Source organism: Lates calcarifer, unplaced genomic scaffold, assembly GCF_001640805.2.
Source record: "Lates calcarifer isolate ASB-BC8 unplaced genomic scaffold, TLL_Latcal_v3 _unitig_846_quiver_2292, whole genome shotgun sequence".
In the NCBI taxonomy this organism is placed as follows: Eukaryota; Metazoa; Chordata; class Actinopteri; family Centropomidae; genus Lates; species Lates calcarifer.
In genome coordinates, this window is record NW_026118037.1 from 4,741 (window position 1) to 28,602 (window position 23,862).

Below are 23,862 nucleotides of genomic sequence, written 5' to 3' on the forward strand. Positions count from 1 at the left end.
GGCCCGTCAAAGTTCGGAAACCCAACTTCCTGTTTGAAACCTCAGATTTTGGGGTAACTTCCTGTTGCGACTCTCTACTTTATCCTACAGATGGAGCCATTGTATTACTCTTTGATGGGTTTTTGGAAGGGGGTCTGTGTGTGTGTGTTGTGTGTGTTGAGGGGGGAGGGGAAGAGGAGTTGATTGAGTCTGTGAGAAGCTGCCACAGGAGGTTACAGTCAAAGAGCCAAGAGCTGTCACAGATGATGAGCTCTGAAAATATATCACAGAAAATAATTAGCATAAAAGCTTTTATTTAAAATTTTTACATCTGGGAAGTGTGAACTGTTACGCCAGCGTGTGCCCTGCGACCTGCGTTGACCCCGCGGTTGCCGGGGTCCCGAATGCGAGGGCCCAAAAGCGTTATTTTTTATTATTATTATTATTATTATTCTTCTTTTTCCGCCTCTTAGATCGGCTTTTTGAGGGCCTTAACATGCGTGAAAACTTACCAAAATTTGCAGACGCGTCAGGCACGGCGAAAAATTTAATAATTTAGGGGTCTTGAGCATGGGCGTGGTAAAATGCCCTCGGTAGCGCCACCTACATTTTTAAACGGAACAGCCCCTCAAGCCCGTTGCGCCTAAAAATCTGAAAATCTGCACACATATGTAACATCCCATGACGCACCAAAAAGTCTCTTGGAGCCATATTCTAAACCCAACAGAAAGTATTTTTATTTTGACCGGAAGGTGAAAAAATTGTGTGTTTTTGGCCATTTCCAGGGGTCGCTTGAACGCGAACTAGTCCTAGACGCATTATCCATTGACTTCAAAATTAATAGTATGTTCTTAAGACATAGACGATGTTAAATTGCGGCAGATTTTGAGTTTTTGTTGAAGGGCGTGGAAGTTATGGCCCTCAAAGTTCGATTACTCGCCACGAAACAGGAAGTTGCTTTATTTTTGCTATATTTCGGCCATACTTTGTCCAAACTGCATCAAACTTTACAGGATTGTTAATGGTACCTATCTGCACACATCCATATGTCAATATTCATACAATTGTTGTAGCGCCACCTATTTATAGCAGGAAATGACATATTTTATAGTGTGATGTCCAGTTTCTAGACGGGTGACCAGATTCACTTCAAATGTTGTCAGCCCCTCCTTGACAATTTTTGGAAGAAGTCCTCCGAAAATTGTGAGTTTGGGTCGAAGCGTGTGCCGGTTCTGGCCCGTCAAAGTTCGGAAACCCCAACTTCCTGTTTGAAACCTCAGATTTTGGGGTAACTTCCTGTTGCGACTCTCTACTTTATCCTACAGATGGAGCCATTGTATTACTCTTTGATGGGTTTTTGGAAGGGGTCTCTGTGTGTGTGTGTCTGTGTGTGTGTGTTTGAGGGGGGAGGGGAAGAGGAGTTGATTGAGTCTGTGAGAAGCTGCCACAGGGAGGTTACAGTCAGGAGAGCCAAGAGCTGTCACAGATGATGAGCTCTGAAAAATATTATCACAGAAAATAATTAGCATAAAAGCTTTTATTTTAAATTTGTTGCAACAAATTCAGGTTTTACAGCATTTTCCTTATTGAAAACTAAATTCTACCTGAAATGTATCAATAAAAATCTTCTTTTGCAGTTAATGTCACCAGTTTATAGTTTAGTTTTAATAGCATTCCCTGTCACTGATGTGCCTTTAATTATCGGTTCTATCAGGGATCATTTATGTGTTTATCTTACGGGGTGAGCCACTCACAGGTTGGTTATATTACCTGTTGACCTCAGCTCAGTGAGCTAAGACAATGTTTAATGCAGTGTTTTTTCTGATATGAAAATGGATATTATTCAGCACATCTAACCTCAGCAGGCCCTCTTCAGAAACTCATATCTGCAGATGTCAAAGCTGGCTCAAACGTTGTCCACAGTCTCATGACATGTTTAACTAAGCTCATGGCAAACTGTTACTAACAGCTAAATGAAAGCTTGTCTGTATGTAGTCTAACTGGTTAGTTTGTCACTAATCTCCAAATTTTGCAAATTGCTATAACTTCACTCTCTTAAACCAGTAACAGTCTGAGCTGGACTGATAGGGGTCTGTATGGATAAAGATAAATCCTAATGATACCCATCCCTACAGCTGGTTAGTGGCTTCGCCCTGACTTTAGGCAGATGAGATATTCACTGTTCAAATAACTTCATTATAACCCTTGTTTAAGCATAAATGATTTATATATGCACCCAATAACAGAACGCTCAAAGCTTGTAAACTCAAGTTAAAACTGAGTTTTATCTCCTTTTGGGAGGGGGTATCTGTGTGTGTGTGTGTGTGTGTGTTTGTGTTTGTGTTTGTGTTTGAGGGGGAGGGAAGAGGAGTTGATTGAGTCTGTGAGAAGCTGCCACAGAGAGGTTACAGTCAGGAGAGCCAAGAGCTGTCACAGATGATGAGCTCTGAAAAATATTATCACAGAAAATAATTAGCATAAAAGCTTTTATTTAAAATTTTTACATCTGGGAAGTGTGAACTGTTACGCCAGCGTGTGCCCTGCGACCTGCGTTGACCCCGCGGTTGCCGGGGTCCCGCGGTCGCCGCTCCCCGACGGGCGCCGGGTGCGAGGGCCCGTTCAACGCTGCTCGCAGCTTTAATTATTATTATTATTATTATTTTATTATTCTTTTTCCGCCTCTTAGATCGGCTTTTTGAGGGCCTTAACATGCGTGAAAACTTACCAAAATTTGCAGACGCGTCAGGCACGGCGAAAAATTTAATAATTTAGGGGTCTTGAGCATGGGCGTGGTAAAATGCCCTCGGTAGCGCCACCTACATTTTTAAACGGAACAGCCCCTCAAGCCCGTTGCGCCTAAAAATCTGAAAATCTGCACACATATGTAACATCCCATGACGCACCAAAAAGTCTCTTGGAGCCATATTCTAAACCCAACAGAAAGTATTTTTATTTTGACCGGAAGGTGAAAAAATTGTGTGTTTTTGGCCATTTCCAGGGGTCGCTTGAACGCGAACTAGTCCTAGACGCATTATCCCATTGACTTCAAAACTTAATAGTATGTTCTTAAGACATAGACGATGTTAAATTGCGGCAGATTTTGAGTTTTTGTTGAAGGGCGTGGAAGTTATGGCCCCTCAAAGTTCGATTACTCTCGCCACGAAACAGGAAGTTGCTTTATTTTTGCTATATTTCGGCCATACTTTGTCCAAACTGCATCAAACTTTACAGGATTGTTAATGGTACCTATCTGCACACATCCATATGTCAATATTCATACAATTGTTGTAGCGCCACCTATTTATAGCAGGAAATGACATATTTTATAGTGTGATGTCCAGTTTCTAGACGGGTGACCAGATTCACTTCAAATGTTGTCAGCCCCTCCTTGACAATTTTTGGAAGAAGTCCTCCGAAAATTGTGAGTTTTGGTCGAAGCGTGTGCCGGTTCTGGCCCGTCAAAGTTCGGAAACCCAACTTCCTGTTTGAAACCTCAGATTTTGGGGTAACTTCCTGTTGCGACTCTCTACTTTATCCTACAGATGGAGCCATTGTATTACTCTTTGATGGGTTTTTGGAAGGGGGTCTCTGTGTGTGTGTGTGTGTGTGTGTGTGTGTGTTTGAGGGGGGAGGGGAAGAGGAGTTGATTGAGTCTGTGAGAAGCTGCCACAGGGAGGTTACAGTCAGGAGAGCCAAGAGCTGTCACAGATGATGAGCTCTGAAAAATATTATCAAGAAATAATTAGCATAAAAGCTTTTATTTTAAATTTGTTGCAACAAATTCAGGTTTCTTACAGCATTTTCCTTATTGAAAACTAAATTCTACCTGAAATGTATCAATAAAAATCTTCTTTTGCAGTTAATGTCACCAGTTTATAGTTTAGTTTTAATAGCATTCCCTGTCACTGATGTGCCTTTAATTATCGGTTCTATCAGGGATCATTTATGTGTTTATCTTACGGGGGTGAGCCACCTCACAGGTTGGTTATATTACCTGTTGACCTCAGCTCAGTGAGCTAAGACAATGTTTAATGCAGTGTTTTTTCTGATATGAAAATGGATATTATTCAGCACATCTAACCTCAGCAGGCCCCTCTTCAGAAACTCATATCTGCAGATGTCAAAGCTGGCTCAAACGTTGTCCACAGTCTCATGACATGTTTAACAGAAGCACAGCACGCTGGTTAAGCTCATGGCAAACTGTTACTAACAGCTAAAATGAAAGCTTGTCTGTATGTAGTCTAACTGGTTAGTTTGTCACTAATCTCCAAATTTTGCAAATTGCTATAAACTTCACTCTCTTAAACCAGTAACAGTCTGAGCTGGACTGATAGGGGTCTGTATGGATAAAGATAAAATCCTAATGATACCCATCCTACAGCTGGTTAGTGGCTTCGCCCTGACTTTAGGCAGATGAGATATTCACTGTTCAAATAACTTCATTATAACCTTGTTTAAGCATAAATGATTTATATATGCACCCAATAACAGAACTTAAAAAAATGCTTTTGCTCAAAGCTCAAAGCTTGTAAACTCAAGTTAAAACTGAGTTTTATCTCCTTTTGGGAGGGGGTATCTGTGTGTGTGTGTGTGTTTGTGTTTGTGTTTGTGTTTGAGGGGGAGGGGAAGAGGAGTTGATTGAGTCTGTGAGAAGCTGCCACAGAGAGGTTACAGTCAGGAGAGCCAAGAGCTGTCACAGATGATGAGCTCTGAAAAATATTATCACAGAAAATAATTAGCATAAAAGCTTTTATTTAAAATTTTTACATCTGGAAGTGTGAACTGTTACGCCAGCGTGTGCCCTGCGACCTGCGTTGACCCCGCGGTTGCCGGGGTCCCGCGGTCGCCGCTCCCCGACGGCGCCGGGTGCGAGGGCCCGCAACGCTGCTCGCAGGTTGCGTTTTGCATCTATTTATTATTATTATTATTTATTTTTTTTCTCTTTTCCGCCTCTTTGATCGCCTTTTTGAGGGCCTTAAATGCGTCAAAACTCCTGAAAATTTGCAGACGCGTCAGGCACGGCGAAAAATTTAAGAATTTAGGGGTCTTGAGCATGGGTGTGGCAAAATGGCCTCGGTAGCGCCACCTACATTTTTAACGGAACAGCCCCTCAAGCCCGTTGCGCCTAAAAATCTGAAAATCTGCACACATATGTAACATCCCATGACGCACCAAAAAGTCTCTTGGAGCCATATTCTAAACCCAACAGAAAGTATTTTTATTTTGACCGGAAGGTGAAAAAATTGTGTGTTTTTGGCCATTTCCAGGGGTCGCTTGAACGCGAACTAGTCCTAGACGCATTATCCGATTGACTTCAAAATTTGATAATTTGTTCTTAAGACATAGACGAAGTTAAATTGCAAAAGTTTCGGACTTTTCATTGAAGGGCGTGGAAGTTATGGCCCAAAGTTCGATCACTCGCCACAAAACAGGAAGTTGCTTTAAATTTTTGCTATATTTCGGCCATACTTTGTCCAAACTGCATCAAACTTTACAGGATTGTTAATGGTACCTATCTGCACACATCCATATGTCAATATTCATACAATTGTTGTAGCACCACCTATTTATAGCAGGAAATGACATATTTTATAGTGTGATGTCCAGTTTCTAGACGGGTGACCAGATTCACTTCAAATGTTGTCAGGACAGACTTAAGGATTTTTGGAAGACTGGCTCCGAAAATTGTGAGTTTGGGTCGAAGCGTGTGCCGGTTCTGGCCCGTCAAAGTTCGAAACCCAACTTCCTGTTTGAAACCTCAGATTTTGGGGTAACTTCCTGTTGCGACTCTCTACTTTATCCTACAGATGGAGCCATTGTATTACTCTTTGATGGGTTTTTGGAAGGGGGTCTCTGTGTGTGTGTGTGTCTGTGTGTGTTGAGGGGGAGGGGAAGAGGAGTTGATTGAGTCTGTGAGAAGCTGCCACAGGAGGTTACAGTCAGGAGAGCCATGAGCTGTCACAGATGATGAGCTCTGAATAATATTATCACAGAAAATAATTAGCATAAAAGCTTTTATTTAAAATTTTTACATCTGGGAAGTGTGAACTGTTACGCCAGCGTGTGCCCTGCGACCTGCGTTGACACGGCGCCGGGTGCGAGGGCCCGTTCAACGCTGCTTTCTTAATTTATTATTATTATTCTTCTTTTTCCGCCTCTTAGATCGCTTTTTGAGGGCCTTAACATGCGTGAAAACTTACCAAATTTGCAGACGCGTCAGGCACGGCGAAAAATTTAATAATTTAGGGGTCTTGAGCATGGGGTGGTAAAATGCCCTCGGTAGCGCCACCTACATTTTTAAACGGAACAGCCCTCAAGCCCGTTGCGCCTAAAAATCTGAAAATCTGCACACATATGTAACATCCCATGACGCACCAAAAGTCTCTTGGAGCCATATTCTAAACCCAACAGAAAGTATTTTTATTTTGACCGGAAGGTGAAAAAATTGTGTGTTTTTGGCCATTTCCAGGGGTCGCTTGAACGCGAACTAGTCCTAGACGCATTATCCATTGACTTCAAAACTTAATAGTATGTTCTTAAGACATAGACGATGTTAAATTGGCAGATTTTGAGTTTTTGTTGAAGGGCGTGGAAGTTATGGCCCCTCAAAGTTCGATTACTCGCACGAAACAGGAAGTTGCTTTATTTTGCTATATTTCGGCCATACTTTGTCCAAACTGCATCAAACTTTACAGGATTGTTAATGGTACCTATCTGCACACATCCATATGTCAATATTCATACAATTGTTGTAGCGCCACCTATTTATAGCAGGAAATGACATATTTTATAGTGTGATGTCCAGTTTCTAGACGGGTGACCAGATTCACTTCAAATGTTGTCAGCCCCTCCTTGACAATTTTTGGAAGAAGTCCTCCGAAAATTGTGAGTTTGGGTCGAAGCGTGTGCCGGTTCTGGCCCGTCAAAGTTCGGAAACCCAACTTCCTGTTTGAAACCTCAGATTTTGGGGTAACTTCCTGTTGCGACTCTCTACTTTATCCTACAGATGGAGCCATTGTATTACTCTTTGATGGGTTTTTGGAAGGGGGTCTCTGTGTGTGTGTGTCTGTGTGTGTGTGTTTGAGGGGGGGGGGAAGAGGAGTTGATTGAGTCTGTGAGAAGCTGCCACAGGGAGGTTACAGTCAGGAGAGCCAAGAGCTGTCACAGATGATGAGCTCTGAAAAATATTATCACAGAAAATAATTAGCATAAAAGCTTTTATTTTAAATTTGTTGCAACAAATTCAGGTTTCTTACAGCATTTTCCTTATTGAAAACTAAATTCTACCTGAAATGTATCAATAAAAATCTTCTTTTGCAGTTAATGTCACCAGTTTATAGTTTAGTTTTAATAGCATTCCCTGTCACTGATGTGCCTTTAATTATCGCTATCAGGGATCATTTATGTGTTTATCTTACGGGGGTGAGCCACCTCACAGGTTGGTTATATTACCTGTTGACCTCAGCTCAGTGAGCTAAGACAATGTTTAATGCAGTGTTTTTCTGATATGAAAATGGATATTATTCAGCACATCTAACCTCAGCAGCCCCTTCAGAAACTCATATCTGCAGATGTCAAAGCTGGCTCAAACGTTGTCCACAGTCTCATGACATGTTTAACACGAAGCACAGCACGCTGGTTAAGCTCATGGCAAACTGTTACTAACAGCTAAAATGAAAGCTTGTCTGTATGTAGTCTAACTGGTTAGTTTGTCACTAATCTCCAAATTTTGCAAATTGCTATAAACTTCACTCTCTTAAACCAGTAACAGTCTGAGCTGGACTGATAGGGGTCTGTATGGATAAAGATAAAATCCTAATGATACCCATCCCTACAGCTGGTTAGTGGCTTCGCCCTGACTTTAGGCAGATGAGATATTCACTGTTCAAATAACTTCATTATAACCCTTGTTTAAGCATAAATGATTTATATATGCACCCAATAACAGAACTTAAAAAAAAATGCTTTTGCTCAAAGCTCAAAGCTTTTAAACTCAAGTTAAAAACTGAGTTTTATCTCCTTTTGGGAGGGGGTATCTCTCTCTGTGTTGTTGTGTGTTGTGTGTGTGTGTGTGTGTTGTGTTTTGTTGAGGGGGAGGGGGAAGAGGAGTTGATTGAGTCTGTGAGAAGCTGCCACAGAGAGGTTACAGTCAGGAGAGCCAAGAGCTGTCACAGATGATGGAGCTCTGAAAATATTATCACAGAAAATAATTAGCGTAAAAGCTTTATTTTAAATTTTTACATCTCGGAAGTGTGAACTGTTACGCCAGCGTGTGCCCTGCGACCTGCCGTGACCCCGCGGTTGCCGGAGTCCCGCGGTCGCCGCTCCCCCGACGGGCGCCGGGGTGCGAGGGCCCGTTCAACGCTGCTCGCAGCTTTAATTATTATTATTATTATTTTTTTTCTTCTTTTTCCGCCTCTTTGATCGCTTTTTTGAGGGCCTTAAAATGCGTCAAAAACTCCTGAAAATTTGCAGACGCGTCAGGCACGGCGAAAAAATTTAAGAATTTAGGGGGTCTTGAGCAATGGGTGTGGCAAAATGGCCTCGTAGCGCCACCTACATTTTAACGGAACAGCCCCTCAAGCCCGTTGCGCCTAAAAATCTGGAAAATCTGCACACATATGTAACATCCCATGACGCCACCAAAAAGTCTCTTGGAAGCCATATTCTAAACCCAACAGAAAAGTATTTTTATTTTTGACCGGAAGGTGAAAAAAATTTGTGTGTTTTTGGCCATTTCCAGGGGTCGCCTTGAACGCGAACTAGTCCTAGACGCATTAATCCGATTGACTTCAAAATTTAATAGTATGTTCTTAAGACATAGACGATGTTAAATTGCGGCAGATTTTGAGTTTTTGTTGAAGGGCGTGGAAGTTATGGCCCCTCAAAGTTCGATCACTCGCCACAAAACAGGAAGTTGCTTTATTTTTGCTATATTTCGGCCATACTTTGTCCAAACTGCATCAAACTTTACAGGATTGTTAATGGTACCTATCTGCACACATCCATATGTCAATATTCATACAATTGTTGTAGCGCCACCTATTTATAGCAGGAAATGACATATTTTATAGTGTGATGTCAGTTTCTAGACGGGGTGACCAGATTCACTTCAAATGTTGTCAGCCCCTCCTTGACAATTTTTGGAAAGAAGTCCTCCGAAAATTGTGAGTTTGGGTCAAAGCGTGTGCCGGGTTCTGGCCCGTCAAAGTTCGGAAACCCAACTTCCTGTTTGAAACCTCAGATTTTGGGGTAACTTCCTGTTTGCGACTCTCTACTTTATCCTACAGATGGAGCCATTGTATTACTCTTTGATGGGTTTTTGGAAGGGGGTCTCTGTGTGTGTGTGTCTGTGTGTGTGTGTTTGAGGGGGGAGGGGAAGAGGAGTTGATTGAGTCTGTGAGAAGCTGCCACAGGGAGGTTACAGTCAGGAGAGCCAAGAGCTGTCACAGATGATGAGCTCTGAAAAATATTATCACAGAAAATAATTAGCATAAAAGCTTTTATTTTAAATTTGTTGCAACAAATTCAGGTTTCTTACAGCATTTTCCTTATTGAAAACTAAATTCTACCTGAAATGTATCAATAAAAATCTTCTTTTGCAGTTAATGTCACCAGTTTATAGTTTAGTTTTAATAGCATTCCCTGTCACTGATGTGCCTTTAATTATCGGTTCTATCAGGGATCATTTATGTGTTTATCTTACGGGGGTGAGCCACCTCACAGGTTGGTTATATTACCTGTTGACCTCAGCTCAATGAGCTAAGACAATGTTTAATGCAGTGTTTTTTCTGATATGAAAATGGATATTATTCAGCACATCTAACCTCAGCAGGCCCCTCTTCAGAAACTCATATCTGCAGATGTCAAAGCTGGCTCAAACGTTGTCCACAGTCTCATGACATGTTTAACACGAAGCACAGCACGCTGGTTAAGCTCATGGCAAACTGTTACTAACAGCTAAAATGAAAGCTTGTCTGTATGTAGTCTAACTGGTTAGTTTGTCACTAATCTCCAAATTTTGCAAATTGCTATAAACTTCACTCTCTTAAACCAGTAACAGTCTGAGCTGGACTGATAGGGGTCTGTATGGATAAAGATAAAATCCTAATGATACCCATCCCCTACAGCTGGTTAGTGGCTTCGCCCTGACTTTAGGCAGATGAGATATTCACTGTTCAAATAACTTCATTATAACCCTTGTTTAAGCATAAATGATTTATATATGCACCCAATAACAGAACTTGCAAAAAAATGCTTTTGCTCAAAGCTCAAAGCTTGTAAACTCAAGTTAAAACTGAGTTTTATCTCCTTTTGGGAGGGGGTATCTGTGTGTGTGTGTGTGTGTTTGTGTTTGTGTTTGTGTTTGAGGGGGGAGGGGAAGAGGAGTTGATTGGAGTCTGTGAGAAGCTGCCACAGAGAGGTTACAGTCAGGAGAGCCAAGAGCTGTCACAGATGATGAGCTCTGAAAAATATTATCACAGAAAATAATTAGCATAAAAGCTTTTATTTAAAATTTTTACATCTCGGAAGTGTGAACTGTTACGCCAGCGTGTGCCCTGCGACCTGCGTTGACCCCGCGGTTGCCGGGGTCCCGCGGTCGCCGCTCCCCCGACGGGCGCCGGGTGCGAGGGCCCGTTCAACGCTGCTCGCAGCTTTAATTATTATTATTATTATTTTTTTTCTTCTTTTTCCGCCTCTTAGATCGGCTTTTTGAGGGCCTTAACATGCGTGAAAACTTACCAAAATTTGCAGACGCGTCAGGCACGGCGAAAAATTTAATAATTTAGGGGTCTTGAGCATGGGCGTGGTAAAATGCCCTCGGTAGCGCCACCTACATTTTTAAACGGAACAGCCCCTCAAGCCCGTTGCGCCTAAAAATCTGAAAATCTGCACACATATGTAACATCCCATGACGCACCAAAAAGTCTCTTGGAGCCATATTCTAAACCCAACAGAAAGTATTTTTATTTGACCGGAAGGTGAAAAAATTGTGTGTTTTTGGCCATTTCCAGGGGTCGCTTGAACGCGAACTAGTCCTAGACGCATTATCCGATTGACTTCAAAACTTAATAGTATGTTCTTAAGACATAGACGATGTTAAATTGCGGCAGATTTTGAGTTTTTGTTGAAGGGCGTGGAAGTTATGGCCCCTCAAAGTTCGATTACTCGCCACGAAACAGGAAGTTGCTTTATTTTTGCTATATTTCGGCCATACTTTGTCCAAACTGCATCAAACTTTACAGGATTGTTAATGGTACCTATCTGCACACATCCATATGTCAATATTCATACAATTGTTGTAGCGCCACCTATTTATAGCAGGAAATGACATATTTTATAGTGTGATGTCCAGTTTCTAGACGGGTGACCAGATTCACTTCAAATGTTGTCAGCCCCTCCTTGACAATTTTTGGAAGAAGTCCTCCGAAAATTGTGAGTTTGGGTCGAAGCGTGTGCCGGTTCTGGCCCGTCAAAGTTCGGAAACCCAACTTCCTGTTTGAAACCTCAGATTTTGGGGTAACTTCCTGTTGCGACTCTCTACTTTATCCTACAGATGGAGCCATTGTATTACTCTTTGATGGGTTTTTGGAAGGGGGTCTCTGTGTGTGTGTGTCTGTGTGTGTGTGTTTGAGGGGGGAGGGGAAGAGGAGTTGATTGAGTCTGTGAGAAGCTGCCACAGGGAGGTTACAGTCAAGAGAGCCATGAGCTGTCACAGATGATGAGCTCTGAAAAATATTATCACAGAAAATAATTAGCATAAAAGCTTTTATTTTAAATTTGTTGCAACAAATTCAGGTTTCTTACAGCATTTTCCTTATTGAAAACTAAATTCTACCTGAAATGTATCAATAAAAATCTTCTTTTGCAGTTAATGTCACCAGTTTATAGTTTAGTTTTAATAGCATTCCCTGTCACTGATGTGCCTTTAATTATCGGTTCTATCAGGGATCATTTATGTGTTTATCTTACGGGGGTGAGCCACCTCACAGGTTGGTTATATTACCTGTTGACCTCAGCTCAGTGAGCTAAGACAATGTTTAATGCAGTGTTTTTTCTGATATGAAAATGGATATTATTCAGCACATCTAACCTCAGCAGGCCCCTCTTCAGAAACTCATATCTGCAGATGTCAAAGCTGGCTCAAAAAATTAAACTGGCTTCAAATTAATTTGAAGGAATTGTAGGTTATTTTGAATTCATGTAATCTTACCATATGTCTCCCCTTGACCAAAGTCTTTACAGTTTGGTTTTGATCAGTTAGGAAATTTCACAAGGGGTCGGCTGATATTTTCATGTTACACAGTGTACGGCGACAGGAAAAGTGCACGTCTACATCCACCGGCGTCGAGGTGAACCAGCTGAATATAAGCCACTCAAGTTGACGACAAGTGCATTGAAAAGTAAAAGCTGCTGGCCTTTACCTTTTCTTTGTAAAAGCGCCTGTTCGGCCAGTAGTTAGTAAAGTAATATTTTCAGCGTTGTCCACAGTCTCATGACATGTTTAACAGGAAGCACAGCACGCTGGTTAAGCTCATGGCAAACTGTTACTAACAGCTAAAATGAAAGCTTGTCTGTATGTAGTCTAACTGGTTAGTTTGTCACTAATCTCCAAATTTTGCAAATTGCTATAAACTTCACTCTCTTAAACCAGTAACAGTCTGAGCTGGACTGATAGGGGTCTGTATGGATAAAGATAAAATCCTAATGATACCCATCCCTACAGCTGGTTAGTGGCTTCGCCCTGACTTTAGGCAGATGAGATATTCACTGTTCAAATAACTTCATTATAACCCTTGTTTAAGCATAAATGATTTATATATGCACCCAATAACAGAACTTGCAAAAAAATGCTTTTGCTCAAAGCTCAAAGCTTGTAAACTCAAGTTAAAACTGAGTTTTATCTCCTTTTGGGAGGGGGTATCTGTGTGTGTGTGTGTGTTTGTGTTTGTGTTTGTGTTTGAGGGGGGAGGGGAAGAGGAGTTGATTGAGTCTGTGAGAAGCTGCCACAGAGAGGTTACAGTCAGGAGAGCCAAGAGCTGTCACAGATGATGAGCTCTGAAAAATATTATCACAGAAAATAATTAGCATAAAAGCTTTTATTTAAAATTTTAACATCTGGGAAGTGTGAACTGTTACGCCAGCGTGTGCCCTGCGACCTGCGTTGACCCCGCGGTTGCCGGGGTCCCGCGGTCGCCGCTCCCCCGACGGGCGCCGGGTGCGAGGGCCCGTTCAACGCTGCTCGCAGCTTTAATTCCATTTAAAGTTATATAAAACCTGCTCTACCATATGGTACTTACAGCAATAAACAGTGTTTATTGCTAAAGCTTTTTATTGGCAGTTATAATTTTTGTAAAACAAGGCTACCATGCAGAGCAGTTGACATCACTTGACTTGTAATCATGACAGCTAAGGTAGTGGTTGTAGTGTTCAGAATGATAAGCATCACTGATAAGAACTATTAAACACACAGTCATTATGTAAGTTATGACCACAGACCTGCCGTCCAGCAAACGTGACAGATAAGACAAGCATTCACATTTTATTCTGTCATGTTTTAGCTGAGATAAGCTATTTCTGTTTGAGTAATGAGTTATTTTGCTTTCATTTTCAAATTGTGACCACGCATATTCCCACATTAATAATTGAGTCTGTGTACGTTGCAGCATGAGATTGCCTCTTTAGCCATGTTTGACCACCTGGTTGATGACAATGGCTTGAAGCCGGTGATGAAGCAGCACGGCCTGGTGCTGCCTGAGGACCTGGACTTCATTAAGGAGCAGATTGCTGGACCACAGGACACTAAAGCAGCTCAAGGCCAGAAGGTAACTACTAGTTCTACCTGTGTGAAATCAAGTCAGTCAGCATTATTTAGGGTGTTCCCACTGCAGGAGCTTTATTCAAAGGTGGGATTCTCCACAGTGGCAGTACAAAGGCCGTCCAGAAGACAAGTCCTTCCTCTACGAAATCGTGGCTAACAAGAGAAATGGCATTGATGTGGATAAGTGGGATTACTTTGCCAGGTGAGGCTCATTTATTTTTTTTAGTTCATTTAATAACTGTCCTAAATCATAAATTAAAAACTCATATTTTTCTTTTTAGTTAAATGACCTGTCTCTGCACTCTATCTATTCCTAGGGACTGCTACCACCTGGGCATCCAGAATAACTTCGATTATCGCCGCTTCCTGAAGTTTGCCAGGGTGTGTGAGGTGGACGGGCAGAAACACATCTGTACTCGGGACAAGGTGCTGATTTTGCTACATCTGCTTTTTGATCAGTTTTCAAAACGGCAATCATTAGTGACTAAAACAGTTAATTATTTTCACAGGAGGTGGGCAACCTGTACGACATGTTCCACACAAGGAACTGTCTCCACAGAAGAGCCTATCAGCACAAAGTGGGAAACATCATAGAGACCATGTGAGTAGCTATTTCCTCTGAAAGCTTGTTTACTTTGCCTTGTGATTATTTCTCCTGTATTGTATGCAGCGAAATGCTTTCAAAAGGGCTGATGTGTTAGGTGTGTTTATCCAGGATCACAGAGGCCTTTTTAAAAGCAGATCCGCACATCCAGATTGAAGGCTCAGGAGGGAAGATCTTCACTCTCTCTACAGCCATAGATGACATGGAGGCCTACAGCAAGTTGACAGGTCTGTAGATACCTCTGTGTGGTGTTAGTTTCATCATTGAAAATCTTCACTAATGCACTAATAACCACTTTCATAGCACTATTTTTGCATTTACACTTCCTGTGTTTTGTGTCTGTGTTGAATTATGATTTGCTAACTTCTGCTTGTCATATGTAGATCATGTGTTTGAACAAATCCTCCACTCGTCCTCCGTGGAGCTGGCTGAAGCGAGGCAGATTCTGCGCAACATCATCTGTCGACGCCTCTACAAGTGTCTGGGCCAAACCCAGGCAGAGAAACCCCTGCATGCCACTCAGGTGTGTGTCTGTATTTGATTGTTGCATTTCCTACAGTTTTCCCAGTTGCTTGTTTTGTCCAAGCAGCAATACTAAACCCAAAGAAATGCAATTCACTAAGGTATAAAACAAAGACAAGCCTCTTGTTTGAAAAGCTGGAATAAGCAAATATTGGGCATTTCAATTACTTAGACAATTTAGCAATTGTCAAAAATGTCAACAACCTATAATATACTGCCAGGGTGTGTGATGCCCATGACAATAGTACTAACAGTTAAACAAAACTGAACTGAACTTCAGCCAGAGAGATTTCTCATTTTGTGGTTGTATATATGTTATTTATCCTTCTACATATCTTGACTCCTCCACCTCTCTCTCACACAACTCTAAGGAGATGATTCACAACTGGGAAGCAGAATTGGCTCAGACCATCCCTCAGAGTGGCGCCTATGACGTCAATCTGAAGCCAGAGGACTTTGTAGTTAATGTGAGTTTTTAATCGAATAACTTTTAAATACTTCAAAACATTAACTACACTTACTCATAGCTCCAGAAGAGAGAATTACCTTTTGTTTATTGTGAATTTTAGTGTTATCATCATCTGATTTGTAAGGTAATGCCTTCCCTTTTGTGGCCCACTGCACTTGTAGATCTAAAAACTTCCCCTTCTCTTTCAGGTCATTGTTATGGACTATGGGATGAAGGAGAAGAACCCTGTCAACAATGTGCGTTTCTATTGCAAGGACGACCCAACTACAGCCATCCAGATTCGCAAGAACCAGGTCAGAGCTATTGCTGAATTCACATCGTAATCTTTACTTGTGTGAGTTACCTGGTTGTATGTTCCTTGTGCTGCCTCTATTTTAAGTTTAAATCGACAAAAACTCTTTGTTGCTGTCATTCTCGTCAGGTGTCAAAACTTCTTCCAGAACAATTTGCTGAGGAGCTGATCAGGGTCTACTGTAAGAAGACGGATGATAAGAGTATGGATGCTGCCAAGAAGCACTTTGTCCAGTGGTGCATGAACAAGAACTTCTCAAAACCTCAGGTAACATTTATCTGCTGCAGTGTCGAGAATTGTACAATTATGTGAGGTCACAATGTTTGTATTCTGCGTCCAATCAAACCCTCAAAAATTCACACGTAGACCAAGAGCACAGCAGTCATATGATTCAAATTCCTGCAGACTGGAGAGCACGGTTAATAGTGGCCACAAGCGGATTTAAAGCAGATAGAAATTATGTTGTTATAATAACAAACTGAAAGGTTTAACGGTTAGAGTGACGAGCCAACAGAAAATTATCATCTAAATCTACACTCCTCTTGACTTTACAGAGCTTCAGAGTGAGGTTCATCTTATTGTTAAACTGTCCTGGTTCATTCTCAAGGCAGCAGGCAGCTGTTTTTGCAGAGAGAAGGCTTTAAACTCCCACTGTACAGTCTACTGAGCACCAAACTGCAGACAGAGTTAGCGAGCAGCTGGTGTAGCATTTAGCAGCTAAAAGAGACAGACATTGCCCTCAGAAGCGAAAGGAGTCAATATTAGACTTGAATTAACTGAGTAGATAGACGCACAACTCCAAATGAATGGTGCTCCGTAACTGTTGGGTGGGTAAATAAGTGACTGACAAGTTTCCCATATTAACTAAAATAGTGATATGTCAGTGTGTTCACAGCTTGTCCCTACTGCCCCCAAGTGGCCAAAAAAAAAAAAACAATCACATATTGCTGGTTTAAACAATGTTTTTCAAAACTGTGGAAATTTGCTTTGTGGATTTCTATGTATTATTCAAATAAATGACTATAGATTTCATTAATGTATTGTAATCTCTCTTCCTCAGAGTAGAGAGGGCTAAAGATGTTGTAACACAAGTTTATCATTATAAAGAATGCCACAGTCTTTCAGCTCATATGGCAAATCACAGTGGAGAGCCAAAAATATCTTAGTGAAGCTATGTGAGGTGAAGTAATAAAATGGCAGGCTGAGATGGAAGCACTTCATTTACATTTCTATCTCAGAATCTGAGTCTTTTGCAAATTGTTGCTGGAGTGAGCCTGTTGTTGTAGCTGCTGCACAACAAGCATGAACCAATAATTAATACATTAAGGAAAACTGTGACGTAGAAACAGAGAGAACCTGAAAGAGGAGGTAAAAATTTAAAGATGTGTTTCAATAGTTGAATTTAGCATCTAGTGGTTAGATTCCTCCTCCAGTCCACATGTATTATTGGGCTGGGAAGGAAGAATTATATCAGAGTTATTGCAATGTTGTTCCCCTGCATCAGTAATGACACTCTGTACACGCTACACTGCCCTTATCAATATGGATGTCTTCTGTGTTTATTCACACACAGGATGGAGACATAATTGCACCTGAGCTGACCCCTCTGAAAGCCAGCTGGTCAAACAAAAATGAAGGCCGAGGACGGCGAAGATGGCGGCCCTAGAGAAGTAAATGGCATTAGAATGAATGGACAGAAAAAAGCCAAAACTCAGCTTTTTAAGTAAGAGAAAGAGAGCAAAGACCCCGCTGTTACACATTTGGTAGATGACATAGCATTGAGTGAATATTATATTTTTCTACAAGGTGAGTGTGTTGATGAGCACAGCAAAGCTGAAAGGTTTTTACACCAAAAAAGAAATGATTTCAGCATTTCAAAAATGTCGAGGGCCTGAACTGAACTCAGGGTTTTTAGAAAAATGAGAGATTCAATATTCTTCAGTATCATACGCATATCGATTTTGTTTGATCATTTTAATTAGGCTTTTATTTTAGACTCATTTAGAACTGCAGGTGTCCCATTTTTAAGTTGAATTGTTGTATACCATGTGCTAAGCAACAGCCTATCAAGCATTTGAATTATGAACAATAAATCATGGTCAGTTAAAATATTTTACTCTGAAACAGAATATGCACATGATATATTTCAGGATATACAGCAAATGGGTTTCAGGGCATTGTTTTATTCATCTTCCACATAAGCTAAGGTTTTTTTTTAAACTGTCAAGCTTTCTATAGAGGTATTTCAAATCTGCAGTCAAAAGTCACAGTTTCTGACCTTAAGGTGAGCATTTATTTTTAATTGTGGAAGTATTGGGAAATTTGATTTGATCTTACTTTGAATGTATTTATTTTTCTCTGGGTTTCTTGGTTTGAGTGTGTTATTTAGTTATTTATTGTTCCTATACTAAGTAGCACAGCTTGCATATTGCTGTCTCCACCTTACAGATATGTGCAGCATCTTAAGCGGGGTTTTGGATACCATTTAAGATGTTTTCCTCTATTTCCATTAACATGATGAAACCTCATCAAACTTGCCTCATAGCTGGTTGTTTTCTTGTGTTTGACTGTGAGAAATATTTTTGAAAGAATGTAAAGGGAAATCTACCAAAGGGTTTTGGGAGATCCTGTAAAGGTTATTCCTATGGAAAGGGGCTAAAAAAGCTTGAAAATAAAACTCTTTCTCTCAGTTGTGTCCTTGTGTAGGTAAGTGTGTTGAGAGCATCATGCACTAAATATTAATGCCCCCCCATCACTTACATCAAACAAATATACTTTGCAGCACATTGGTCAGTGTGTGGGTAAGAACAGGGTTTTCTGTCTTGCTAACTTGTGATTGACTTATTCAAAATATATTAGACCAGGAAATTAAGTCTGTTAAAACAAATCTATACACATAAGTTAAAAAGCACTGAAACAACAGTTATATTAAGTAACTACATATAATCTTTTTCACTCTGCAACAGATATTGTTACTGCCAAAGTGCGAGAACAGGCATTCACAACGCAGAGTGGGAATAAAAGAGGCCCAAGCCTCCCTATTGCAAATCAGTTCTTTGTTGCTTTAATATGTATTATCTTATTTGTTCAATCTGTACAAAAAGTGATCTTAACAACAACAAATTGTTATTTTATGGAGGTATCATATTTCTTGGCTGGGAGCAGTAACTTCCTGGATTCTCTGCTGGATGTCTGGAATTATTGCTGAGCAGGTCCAGGCTAGCTGTTTCCCTTTGTTCCTTATTTCCGTATTTGTGCTAAGCTAAACTAACCAGCCAATACTGTAGCTTCATATATAACATAGAGGCTCAAGAGTGGTATTGATATTCTTATCTTGCTACTTTCCACCCAAGCAATAATGCACAGAAGCATTATTTCCTAAAATGTCAAACTATTCTCTTAACAAACTGAGAAGACCTGGCAGCATTCTATACACCCAAAAAGTCAACTAAAAAAGCACTGAGAAAAATTAACTATAACCTGACTATATACAGACATTTCAAAGTACATTTTAAACCAATTAATATGTTTTATCACCAACTAATGAACAGGTGTACTTACAACAATGCGGTTACGTCCCTCTGCCACAGCACAGAAATAACCATGCCTCCTGCAAGCACAAAGAGGCTTTTCATACTGAAACAAGTACTTTTTAAACAGGAAGAACAGTTAACTGTGACAAAGAATTTCTCTAAACATATGAGCAGTCAGTATAAAGTCAAAATAGTCTTCTGGCATCTGAGGAAATACATGGAAAAACTGATTCAAACACAACAAATCTCTGACTGGGGTTAAGGCACAGCTGCGGTGTTGTAGTGACGTGGTGACTGTGGCAGGCTCAGAGTCAGCAACATGTCATGGCCAGTGAAAAGTTGCATTTTTGTCAGATGGACACACTCCAGTTTTACACTTCTTCCATTCTGTAGGGATAAACAAAAATCAGCTACAGATTAAATCAAACACATTATCACATTAAGCCTCTGACTGCAGAATGCAGCTGCAGAATATGTGGTTTGCCACCAACTCTGTTTTATACAACATTACTGAAATTAGTAGACTGACTCAAACATGCTTCCAACCTGAGAGTCTCCAGTCTACAGTGCGGACTTTCCAGGAAACCAGACAGCAGCTTTGCTCCTGATTCCTGCAGGGTGTTTTTACTCAGGTCCAGCTCTTTCAGGTAGGATGGATTGGACTTAAAAGCTGATGCCAGAAAAGTACAGCCTTCATCTGTGAGCCGACAGCGCATCAACCTGCAGACATCAGAAGACTTTTATGGGGGGCTTTCCCATTCATGTCACATTTGGTATTACTACTGTGTCAGTGAAGCATATTGGTCAATAGTTTTTTCCTGTTTTCGCCAAATTAATAAATATATTGATGTAAGAGAACAGAGATACCAGCTACATGCACCAACCGCACTTAAATAACATTTTTAACTGCAAAATCCACCACAACAGTATATCCTCCTTCTAAAAAGGTTTTAATCTCGTTACAGGAACCTTACCTCAGAGTCTCTAGTCTACAATGTGGACTCTTCAATCCAGGAGACAGCTGCTCAACTCCTGAATCCTGTAGGTCATTTTCACCCAGGTCAAGCTCTCTCAGACTGGAGGGGTTTGACATCAAAGCTGACGCCAGAGAAGCACAGCAACTCTCTGACAACCAGCAGGATCTCAATCTAAATCAAAGAATCAAACATTTAGTTAGAGAATACACTATGTTAATATGCTGCTTAAAAACAAAAATAAAACAAAAAAGTTCAAAACAGGAAGTCAAAATATCCTCATGCAACAAGAAAAAAGCAGTACTAAATAACCTCTTCAATCATGTAGCCACAAGTTCACCACTACAAAGTACTATTCAAACTCATAAAACATTATAAAAAATTTTTATTCAAGACTTCCAAAGATACCAAACACATATATTTAGCAGCTACCGTTTTTATTTAACATGACACTGCAGGGTTTTGTGGCTTAAATTAAGAAAAAAAAAGCTCCTCAAAATACCACCATTAACTGTTAATTGCTCTCATTTCCTGGTTATGAAACAGGAATTTAAATTGTTTCATCGCATACAAAAAAGTTTTACAAAGCTCTACCCTGGGCATCAGGAGTGGTGGAAAGTAACAATGTACATTTTTAAGTGCTGTACAAAAATAGAGATACTTGATACATTACTTCCAGTATTCCTATTTTATGCTTGTCTCTTCTCCACTACTTTTGATTTTGTGGGGAAAATACTGCACTTTTTACTCCACTACCAAGTGAGTTTTTCTAAATTGTTTATCAGATGGCTGTGGCACAGTATTGTGATATAATGAATAATGATGATAACATGTTATTGCTTGGTTTAAGCAGTGACTTGAGAGTGAGGAGGATAATGCTTTTTGTTCCCCGTTATTTTACAGCAATGTAGTTTTACATAATAGCACAATAGCAAATCGGCTCTGTTGTTATCAAAATGTCAGTGCAATATTAATTTTATTGTCATGTTTTGTTATTGCCAAACTGAAACATGCTGACTGACCTCAGAGCTTCCAGTCTGCAGTGTGGACTCTCCAGTCCTGTACACAGCAACTTCACTCCTGCATCCTGCAGGTCATTACTACTCAGTTCCAACTCTCTCAGGCTGGAGGGTTGGACTTGAGAGTTGAGGCCAGAGCAGTACAGCAGTTCTCTGTCAGTCCACATCTATCGAGCCTGTAATTGTATGGCTAAAATTAAATCTGATACACTATAGTGAAAACAAACCCAGGACAGGCCCATTCAGTTCCCCTCATATTGCCCATATAAATGGCTGTCTCACCTTACTCTGGCATTCTTAGGGACTGCAACTCAAGGTGTGAAAGGTTACATGGCTTCACCTGTGCCTACAGAGCTTAGCTTGCCAAAGGCATCCTTTGCTCCGGTCAAGGCAGATGGCCGCCCACCCTGAGTCCAGGGTTCTCCCTCTTAAAAGGAAGTTTTTCCTTGCAACTGGCACCTAGTGTCTCCCTAGGGTCTCTCTCTGTAAATACCATATTTTAAAGAGAATGGTCTAGATCTGTGCTATATGAAAAGTGCCTTGAGAAGACTTTTGTTGTGATTTGGCACTATAGAAATAAAATTGAATTGAACTGAATTGAATTGCTCTTCCTCATACAGTCAAGCTGTTTCACATAGGCTCTATAGAGATAAATGGCAAAGACAGACACTTACTCCCTGCCATGATGCCAGACCAAAAAGCTGTGATGATTGTGACAAGGACAAATGTAAGCAGCCACTCTCGCACCCTATTACAAGTCGCAGGGGGACAGGAAACAGTTTGACTGCATAGTACTAGAAGCAGTCTCCATCAACTACCCATCTCTGACAACCTGCAAAGGGGTAGATGTCTGGAAAAATAACACATGCATGTCACCTCAGACACTTAGGATGTACTCTGGTGTCCGATCCTGATCCGACATTTCTCAAACCCTCTAAAACTCTGAAGTAGACAGACAGTCAGAGGTGATGACAAGAGCATTTCAGATGCAGAATCAGCAATGTGATGACAAGAAACACTTTCAGGCAGACACAGAGAGAGAGTTTTTCTCTTGTGCTACTACTTAAATTAATAAACAATACAATATAAATTCCATTGCACTGAATCCACATAACAGTGAGTGACAGCCTAGGGAGCCTGTTAAAACCTGTAAAAAGTAGAACTTTATGCATGCAAGAACAAATTTTTTTCTTGTTAAAGATTCTGATCTACATGTGAACTCACCTCAGAGTCTTTAGTTGGCATTGAGGATTCCCCAGTGCAGCACAAAGTCGATTTACTCCCAAATCTTTCAGTTTGTTCTTACTTAGGTCTAGTTCTCTCACATGGACGGTTGACTTGATAGCTGAGGCCAGATGTGCACAGCAGCTCTCTGACAGTCTGCAGCAACTTAATCTAGATAAAATATAAAGAATGTAGTTATTGAATTTTGAAAATAAAAGATAGAATTAATAGAATTTTAAAGAAACATTTTTAGCATGTAAATATATTAATGTATGCTTCTATGCTGTCCCACTGATGTTAAGAAAATGCTGTCTCACCTCAGAGTCTCCAGTCTACAGTGAGGACTCTCCAGTCCAGCAGAGAGAATCTCCACCCCTGAATCCTTCAGATAGTTGTTGTTACTTAGGTCCAGCTCTCTCAGTTGAGATGAGGGGGACTTCAGGGCTGACGCCAGAGAATCACAACAACTTCTGACAAACTGCAGTTTTTCAGTCTAAAAAAATACAAAAAAGACAAAACACATTGTTAAATCAGATTCCTTTGGGTCTAAATCTGTAGCTAAATGTTGCTGTGCTCTAATCCAGTGATTCAATGATCAGACCACAACTGGTAGTGGTCCACACAGTGTTGGCTACCGGCCCACAAAGATGTTACAGGCTAAGAATCCATCATTCACCCTACCTTAGTATCTCCAGTCTGCAGTTTGGACTCTGCAAACCCACAGACAGGAGCTTCACTCCTGAATCCAGCAGATAGTCATTTTCACTCAGATCCAACCCTCGTAGATGAGAGGGGTTTGACATCAGAGCTGAGGACAGAACTTTACAATGCTGCTCAGAGAGTCCACAGCCAGAGAGTCTGCAAATACATATTTAATGTATGTATGTATAAACACAATCAACTGAGTAATAGAAATACACACACACACACACACACACAATACATATATATGTCATAAGAGAACAGAGTTGCAAATTTTACCCAAATGGCAAACTAATGTCTACTCAAAGGTCCACTTACTGGCCCTTTCAGAGCTTTCAATTGCAGTTCACAGTCTTTATCATTGATAGAATGGAATTAATAAGCTTATGTATTATACACAATGATATGTTTATAATGAACAAGTATATGAGAAACTAATTATCTGTACTGTAACAAAAATGGCATAACATAAAATTAACTTTACATTTTTAATATTCACATCTGGACTAACCGAGCATCTCTGCAGTTTCTGACAGCTGGGAGCAATCTCCGTCTTCCATCACCTGACGTGTTGTACTTCTTCAGATCCAACATATCTAGAACCTTGTCTGACATCTGCAGCATGTAGGCAAGAGCCGAGCAATGAGTCTTAGTGAGTTTCTTCTCTGATCTGTTCTCTGACTGCAGATACTCTTGGATCTCCTGATGTACTGAGTGGTCAT

The 23,862-nt window shown here is 40.6% G+C and overlaps 2 protein-coding genes across 2 annotated transcripts; one reads left to right on the plus strand and one right to left on the minus strand.

Annotated features, from left to right (window-relative positions):
* The first annotated feature begins 13,390 nt into the window (after positions 1–13,390).
* On the plus strand, positions 13,391–18,377 carry LOC108880124 (deoxynucleoside triphosphate triphosphohydrolase SAMHD1). The gene is made up of 10 exons (XM_018671564.2): positions 13,391–13,805; positions 13,903–14,003; positions 14,119–14,227; positions 14,311–14,402; positions 14,517–14,632; positions 14,789–14,928; positions 15,299–15,394; positions 15,585–15,689; positions 15,818–15,955; positions 17,262–18,377. The coding sequence occupies exons 1-10, from the start codon at positions 13,668–13,670 to the stop codon at positions 17,352–17,354; spliced, it is 1,128 nt and encodes a 375-aa protein (XP_018527080.2). The 5' UTR covers positions 13,391–13,667; the 3' UTR covers positions 17,355–18,377.
* On the minus strand, positions 17,782–23,856 carry LOC108880125 (ribonuclease inhibitor-like). The gene is given in 10 exon segments (XM_051069361.1): positions 17,782–19,608; positions 19,768–19,941; positions 20,196–20,369; positions 21,218–21,321; positions 21,324–21,390; positions 22,439–22,609; positions 22,756–22,903; positions 22,906–22,931; positions 23,120–23,296; positions 23,652–23,856. Coding segments are annotated over 10 exon segments (1,170 nt in total). The 5' UTR covers positions 23,765–23,856; the 3' UTR covers positions 17,782–19,592.
* Positions 23,857–23,862: the final 6 nt, after the last annotated feature.

Coding starts and splice junctions, on each gene's coding strand:
- LOC108880124 (XM_018671564.2), top strand. CDS start 13,668: ATGTTTGACCACCTGGTTGATGACAATGGCTTGAAGCCGGTGATGAAG. Junction 14,004..14,118: donor AAGTGGGATTACTTTGCCAG/GTGAGGCTCATT, acceptor ATCTATTCCTAG/GGACTGCTACCACCTGGGCA. Junction 15,690..15,817: donor TCCAGATTCGCAAGAACCAG/GTCAGAGCTATT, acceptor CATTCTCGTCAG/GTGTCAAAACTTCTTCCAGA.